An 8281-nucleotide genomic window follows, 5' to 3' on the forward strand; every position below is an offset into this window, starting at 1 on the left:
TTGATTTTGCGATTAACAACAACAATTCTACTGTAAACAGTTCAATTTGCTTCAACCACCAGGTTAAAAAAATTTAAGCTTACTGCAACCCTAAATACAGTTTCACATTTTTAATACTTCCAGTACAAGCCATACCACATAACATAGGATATGATATAGTCATATAATTACTTTCACATTGGAATTAATCAGAAAGAATTTGCAGATTTCATTTTACTGGAAAAAAAAAAAACCCAGAACAGAAGGGAATATGGCTAAATGTTTAACATTTGTTAAAGCTGGCTGTTGGTTACATTTTTCGCTGTCCTTTTCTGTATCCTTGACGATTTCATCATTTAAAATGAAATAATGCTTTCGAGCCCTCCTTGATTTGTCGAGAGCGGCTGCCACCCCCGCCACATCAAGGGGGCGGGCCCCAGCCGACGCCACAACCACTTCCGCCGCCGCAGTCGCCGCCCGCCCCACTGCTGTCTGGCGGGGGAGGAGCTGGAGACCCGGGAGCAGCGGCTCTGGCGGTCGTGGCGGTCGGAGGTCTGAGAGCTCTGTTCCTCTCGAGAGCGTGCGGGGGTCGGGACTGGGTGAGTGAAAGGCGGTTTCTTTCCTCGATTCATTCAGACGCGGCAGTGGGACGACTGGCCGGGCATGGGCGAGTGGCTGGGCACGGAGGCGAGAATTGTGGGGGGCTCTATAGGACAGATTTTCAGACTCGCCCCTCGGGAAGGGGTGGGGCGGACGCGGGACCTGACTGCAGAGTGAGGCCTGTGTCCTCCATTGGCCTGTTTTGGGGCTCCATCCTCCGTCCTCCAGCCCCTTTCGTGTGGCGCGGCCCCCACTTGAATGGCTTTAATCGCTATATGAGAGGGGAGTGGTGTCACGGCCCTCTCCCACCTCTCTCTGCCTCTCCTCCCCTCTCCTCCTTCCTCCCTTCTTGGCCCCTTTGCGCAGCACTCCGTGGCCTTTCTTCCCCCATTTTGCAGTTGTTTTGCTGAATGGTAAATTGTTAAGATTTTTAGGTAAATATATTGTTCCCAGGAAAAGAATTGGCAGAAAAACAAATTATTCCCCCAGGGAAAACTATATCCACATACGCCCTTTTCTTTCTTTTTCCCCCTTCCCTGTCATATCTGTTTGGTTTGGATCTACCCTTTGGACTGATAACATTTTACTGTCTCTCACTATGACATTGCGCCGCCCCCACCCCCATGTCTCCAAGTGCGCACATGGGGACACACACACACACACATGCACGCGTATACACACACATACACACATGCACACACACATACGCACACAGACGCACAGAAACCTTCCATTGCAGCCCCCTCTCCATCTCCCCATACTCAAGGTTGCGATGCATCCCCTCCCCCTCGCATGCATGGACACACACACGCACACACACCCTTTCACACATTGTCATACCGTCCAGTGCCTTTCCCTACCTCTCACTTCCTGTCCCATACACACTTCCAGAAGCGGCCCCCTCCTCCTTCTGCCTCTTCATGCTCTGGAGAACACACACACTCACACACTCACCCTCCCTCTGGGACCATCTTATCCCCTGCCTGCCACATACACACATAAGGATATCCTTCAATTGCTGGCTCCTCTTTCATATGCCGCTTACATACATATGCCCCCACACACACTTGTTCACACACCCCTCTTAAATGCTCCCCTCTCCTGTTCCCTGTCTGCTACTTGTATGCACAGACAGCCCTCCTTTGCTGGCCCCTGTGGTGCACACACTCACACTCACATAAATCCTTTTCCAGGGACGCCACCCCCTTCCCTGCTAGCCACATTCATGCATACAGACCTTCTTTGATTGCTGGCCCCTGTTCCGCCTGCCCGCCACAAGCACATCCCTCTCCAGTGCTGTCCTCATCGATGCATTTGCTCATATTGACATTTCTCCATTGTTGCCTCCCATTTTGATGAACACACACACAAACTCATGGACGTCCCTGTCCAATGCCACCGTACCCTTCCTTGCCTGCCACAGATGCATAAACACAGGCATCCCTGCATAGAGTTCCAGCTGCCATACATACAACACCACACACACATTCTCTCTCTCATACTCACACACACCTCTCTCCTCTAAAGCCACCCCATCCACACCTGTCATTTTCATACTCACATTCAGAATGGGTCTCATTCTGACACTCACACCTCTTCCCAATGTCACTGTCACATGCTCCTTCCCCCTACAAACACAGACATCTCTCCACTGCATGATTGCTGGTCCCCCTTCCACCTGCTCCTCTCCTCCTGCTAGACACATAGGCACTCCTGCACACATGGTGATCTATATTTTCCACCCTTTTCCAATTTGCATTTCTCCTGTGTGTCTGCAGGGCTCCAAAAAACGCAGACACCCCGTAAAAAACCTGCAGCAGCCTTTCTTCTTCCCATGTTGGCACAATTCCACAGTACTTCACCCCCCTTCCAAGCATCCAGTCACCCCCCCGTCTTCTGTCAGATTCTCCTCTAAGTGTGGCTTTCCTGCAAATCCAGTTTTGTAATCATTTTGCCAACATTAAAAATGTGTTCCAGGTCTACACCTGACAGTCACTGGAATGCTACTCCAGGCCTTAGAAGAAAGTGAAACTAATTTAAAAGGCCCCTTATTCTTTCTGTTACCTGCCTGCTGAAGTGAAAGTAAATCTCCCTGCTCCTTTATTCTGAACTGATTTGACTTTCCCATCTCCAAAGTGTGTACAGGGAGCAGGAGCCTTTCCACTCGAGCCCCAGCTGTATTGGAAACCCTCCTAAGTCAGAGCAATGGGTCAGGAATCTAGCAAGCCTGTATGGCCCAAGCCAGCAGGAGGGTATCAGTCCAACACAGGCAGGAGGTATGGAAGGAGGCATGCTTATGTCAGTTTCAGGCCGTCCACGAGCCAGCAGGAAAGAATTTCCAGCCAGAGAAAGACGACATCTGAAGTCTCAATGCACAGATCAGCCCCCAGTCAAACCACCAAGAGGAGCCGCTCGCCATTTTCCACCACTCGTCGTAGTTGGGACGACAGTGAGAGCTCGGGAACCAGCCTGAATGTTGACAATGAGGACTACACCAGGTACCCGCCACGCGAGTACAGGGCTTCGGGTAGCAGAAGAGGAATGGCTTATGGACATGTTGACTCTTTCGGGGCAGATGATAGTGAGGAGGAGGGGGCTGGGCCTGTTGAGCGAGCACCAGTGAGAGGGAAAACTGGCAAGTTTAAAGATGATAAGCTGTATGACCCAGAGAAAGGGGTGAGGTCTCTGACTGGGGTGCCCCCACAGTTCTCTAGTTTTAACCATGATGTGAGAGAGGAGCTTGACAAGTTAGACCCAGCCCCTGCAGCAAGATGCTCTGCTAGCCGAGCTGAGTTTCTGCAGCAAAATAGCATGGTCTCTCAGACACCTGCTGATGAAGGCAAAGTGGCTACAAATGGTAACAGCCTGGAGCGGGAGAGACAGGAGCAGAATTTGCCTGCACGTCCGGGCAGGGCTCCTGTGAGTATTTGTGGTGGTGGGGAAAACACCCCAAAGGGTGCAGAGGAACCAGTGGTGAGGCCCAAAATCAGAAATCTGGCAAGCCCAAACTGTGTGAAACCAAAAATATTTTTTGATACTGATGATGATGATGATATGCCACACAGTACTTCCAGGTGGAGGGATACTGCCAACACTGATGACGGCCACTCGGATAGCCTAGCCAAAAGAGGCAGAGGCGAGAGTTCAAGTGGCTACTCTGAGCCTGAGTACCCTGAAGACAAGAGGGAAGCCAGGAATGACCAAGTGAAACCAGAAAAGGTGCCGAGATGGCGACGAACCATGGCTGACCCTGACTTCTGGACGTACAGCGATGATTACTACAAATATTTTGATGAAGACTCTGACAGTGACAAAGAGTGGACTGCTGCTCTGCGTCGGAAATATCGAGGTCGGGAGCAAAATCTGTCATCCAGTGGTGAAAGCTGGGAGACTCTGCCAGGGAGAGAAGAGCATGAACCTGAGCAAGCCAGAGTGAATGCCAGTGCCAGTGCTAGCGCCAGCCCCAGTGCTAGTGTCAGTGCTGACAGCAATGAACTTGAAGAAGTTCGAGGACCATCTCTTCAGGAGGAGGAGCGGGCATCCCCAGAAGAAGAAGTTCCTTGGCTTCAATACAATGAAAATGAGAGTAGCAGTGAGGGGGATAATGATTCTGGTCAGGAGTTTCTGCAGCCTGGAGTGTTCATGCTGGATGGAAACAACAACCTTGAAGATGACTCCAGTGTGAGTGAAGACCTAGAAGTGGATTGGAGCCTCTTTGATGGGTTTGCAGATGGGTTGGGGGTGGCCGAAGCCATTTCCTATGTGGATCCTCAGTTCCTCACGTACATGGCACTTGAAGAACGCCTGGCCCAGGCAATGGAAACTGCCCTTGCACACTTGGAGTCTCTCGCGGTGGATGTGGAGGTGGCCAATCCACCAGCGAGCAAGGAGAGCATCGACGCTCTTCCCGAGATCTTGGTCACTGAAGATCACAGTGCGGTGGGGCAGGAAATGTGTTGCCCTATCTGTTGTAGTGAATATGTGAAGGGGGAGGTGGCAACCGAGCTGCCGTGCCACCACTATTTCCACAAGCCGTGCGTGTCCATCTGGCTTCAGAAGTCAGGCACCTGCCCTGTGTGCCGCTGCATGTTCCCTCCCCCACTCTAAGACCAAGGCTCTTTACTCCTGGTCTGATGATTTTCCCCATCTGAAATCCACAATACTGCAGGAGCCCTCTCGAAATTAACAATTGAAATGAAACCAATCAGTCGATTAATCTACACCTGTTGATTTCTTGTGATTATTTCCAATGTGAAAACGATTGTATACGATTGTATTAAAATTCATATTGTATTTTAGAGGTTAGAAAGGGAAAACTAAACTTTCTAAATGCTACTTGAGATTGCAGTGAGAACATACATTTTCTAGCCTGAAAGTTGAAATAAATTGCATTTGTTTTCTTCAGTAGAATATGTTGTTGTTAATTGTAACGTCAGGTTTATCTGTTAAATATGTCCAAAAGGCATCATCATTTCTGTTGCATGTTATGGGTTAATGTTCCTGTAATTGCAGTGCTGTAAAAGCTTATTAAAGTTCTTTTGGTTTTACATGGTATAGTGGAGTTGTTTGGTTTTGTCTAAAATGGTGGTACTAAGTGACTTTATAATTGATCCCTTGCATTTGCTTCAAAAATAGTTTTTTTCCCTACAGTAGAAAAACTTTAGTTTCACTGGAAATGCTGACTCCAACAACAGCAAAAAATTAACAGTAATTATTTTTAAAGGTAGGAATAAGGTGTATGATTGTCAAACTAATTATGGGGTAAAGGTCATATAGAGAATACTCTGTCAGTCTATGGGAAGGAAAGAAACAACGAGAAAGCAATGTAAAAATAAAGAACAATGGTAGGAATAAATCCAAACTGAGTGCAGGGGTGAAGGAGTTAAAATTCCATTTTAGAAAATAGAAACTATCAGAGGGAATGGGTTAAAAAAAAAAAAAGCTGTCTGCTGATTGGATACCTTAACACAGTGACACAAAAGGAATAGAAAAATATATGCCAGACAAGTGCTGCAGAAAATATGGGTCCCCACCTACACAGAGTGAACAATTTTTAACATTTGGCCATATTGGCTTCAGATCTCTCTCCAATAAATAGAAGTTTTCAGGCACAGGTGAAGTTCCTCACCCGTCATATTGACCTTCCTTCCTCCACAGAGGTAAGCACTACCCAGGAAATGGTGTGTTTACTTCTCGTCTATGTTTTTAGACATATGTGTGTATGTATATGTGTACATGTGTATGTATATGTGTGTGTGTATATATCCATAACCAATATAGAGTGTTTGTTTTTTAAATGGACATAATTGATAGAATGTATGTATTGTTTTACAACTTGATTTTTTCACTCAACACTGTTTTTGAGATTTAGCCATTTTGATACATGTAGATCTAGTTCATGCATTTCAACTGCTGTATACTAAATATTCAATTGTATGAATTACGACAATTTATTTATCCATTCCCGTATTGGTGGACATTTAGGTTCTTCCCAGTATTTTGCGGCAATGAACATATCTAAAAGATGTCTCTTTGTGCACCTGTGTGAGTTTCTCTAGGGGTAAGTACATGGAGATGAAATTTCTCAGTCTTAGGATTGGAGGTGAAATTTTGGGGTCTTCAGGTTTGAGCATCTTTATCCTAACTAGATATTGTCAAACTGCTTTCCAAAGGGATTGTACTACTTTATGCTCCTACCAACGCTTTTTGAGAGCTGTTTTCAGCTTCAACAGCCTGGATACTGTTCACGTTCAACCTCACTGGCAATCAGTGACATATAAATTAACACCACAATGAAATATATTGTGTCCCTCAGAAAGCAATAGTTTTTCTCTGTGATAATATCTAGTTTGGGCTAGGAAGAGAAGAAATGGGAACACTCATGCTGTTGGTGCGAATGTAAATGATACCAGCCTTTCTGAAGAGCAGTTTGGGGAGTAGCTGTCTTGCGCAATGTAAAGTGGTGCGTGTCCTTCAGCCCAGCTTAAATACTTGGGGAGAATGGAGTTAATACTATGCAGCAGTTAAAAACTGTATGTACTGATATGGAAAGATCTCCAAGACATAATGTTAAGTAAAAAAAACATATTGTAGAGCAATGTGTACAGTCTTTATGTAAAATAAAACCTTACAAAACCAAACTATATATGAAAATGCATAAAAGTGTCTGGAACGATGTACCTAAACAGATGGCAGTGGGTACCACAGGGGAGGGACAAGAGGTTGGGGGAAAGGAGTGAGGAAGGGGCTTTTGATTTTTTCACCCAAAATAATTAATTTGCTTGATTTTTTTTGACAGTGTCAATGTATTTTCATGAATATTAACAAAATAAGTAAAACCAAAAAAATTTCCAATTTAATAAAAAAGGAAGAGATAATTATGATTCTCTCACTGCAAGTATGGAAATATGGGTGGAAGCCACAGTCCTTTTTTTCTGCAACTGGTCAAGCTGATATTTATAACTTCATCCCTCACAGCCAATCTGTTCCCCTTTGGCGTTCAGCCAGCACCACAGGTATCATGGAGTCTCAGAAGTCTGCGCTCTTGGAGGGCCCTTGTTGGGTGGGGTTGTGGTGGTTTGCCTAATATTAACCTTTTCTGTGCCCTGACTGGCACCACACAAGGAGGTATGTTAGAAGCGCCCTTGGGTCCTGGTCATATTCCTTCCTGCTCCCTTAGATAGCAGAAGCCCTAATTTCCTTCTAGTCAGAATTAGTACATTCACAGAAAGGGACTCCTCCCTAGCACCTGCAGTCCCCAGTTGGTGTTGGAGAAGCCTGTCGCTGCAAAGCCTCATGCTGGAGGTAAGGCTCTCCCAACTAGGAACACCCACAAGGCCTGAGACCTGAGCCCTAGGCTCTGGGACCCGAGCAACTGGGACTTGGGCCTGGGACCTCAGCTAAGTGCATCAGACATTCGTGTCCAGTACTTTAAATCTGGAGGGAGGAAGTCCGAGGAACTGGGGTGGTGAAGCATTTGCTCCTGTGCTGCTGTGGTGATGACTTTGGTGGTGGCGGCAGTGCTATGGGCCCGTGCTGACAGTGCTGGCAGCCGAAAGCTCCTGTGCAGGATGTGGCTGTGTCCTTGGCTGCTTAGTTCTCTTGTTCCTGCCAGTTTCTGATTCTCCAGCCTCCTTGCCAATTCCCCAAGCTCCCCCATAGCTTTCTAATAAAACTGTTCTGCTTCAATTAACTAGACTTGGTTTCTGGTGTTTGTAACTAAGAACCCCAAATGGCACGCTTGCCAGCACCGTAGCCCACTTTTGTGCCTGTTTTCCTAGTTATACTAGATGTCCCAAATGGCTATGGGTCAGGCAATTTCTGTTTACAATGCAGTGGCCCCATTATTGGCACCTGGAGCCATGGTTCTAGAACGTGGTTCTAGAACAGCAGGCCTTGGGGGCTGTTACACACAAAGCAGTCATTTCTGAGAGTAGGTTATTTGGCGTATTCATCGAAGATGCCACCCACTACACTACACTTCTTGGTTTCTAGATTTGTTTCCTGCCTGTGGAATAAAGAGCCTCACATTTTGGTCACTGATTTGGAGCATAAACCACTACATCTTGTGAGAGAGCACCCCAGCTTCCTGAGGTGTTCCCACCAGCTGGCACTATAGCTGAACCGTCATAAGGCCCTTCCTGGCTCTAAGGCACTACTTTCTCTTAGCCCTCTGTTCCAGCTAGATCTTTCTACATTTGTG

The 8281-nt window shown here is 46.7% G+C and overlaps 1 protein-coding gene across 3 annotated transcripts; it reads left to right on the plus strand.

Moving 5' to 3' along the window:
* Positions 1–464: 464 nt before the first annotated feature.
* PJA1 (praja ring finger ubiquitin ligase 1) lies at positions 465–5133 on the plus strand. 3 transcript variants are annotated; one of them, XM_004439889.3, is made up of 3 exons: positions 473–578; positions 2557–3077; positions 3645–5133. In XM_004439889.3, the coding sequence occupies exons 2-3, from the start codon at positions 2785–2787 to the stop codon at positions 4684–4686; spliced, it is 1335 nt and encodes a 444-aa protein (XP_004439946.1). In that variant the 5' UTR covers positions 473–578; positions 2557–2784; the 3' UTR covers positions 4687–5133. The 3 variants fall into 3 exon arrangements, with proteins under 3 accessions (XP_087283489.1, XP_004439946.1, XP_087283488.1); XM_087427363.1 differs by having other exon boundaries at positions 465–578; positions 2883–5133; XM_087427362.1 differs by having other exon boundaries at positions 2557–5133.
* Positions 5134–8281: the final 3148 nt, after the last annotated feature.

The sequence above is a fragment of the Ceratotherium simum genome, chromosome X (genome assembly GCF_057802395.1).
Source record: "Ceratotherium simum simum isolate JZ-2026a chromosome X, ASM5780239v1, whole genome shotgun sequence".
NCBI lineage: Eukaryota > Metazoa > Chordata > Mammalia > Perissodactyla > Rhinocerotidae > Ceratotherium > Ceratotherium simum.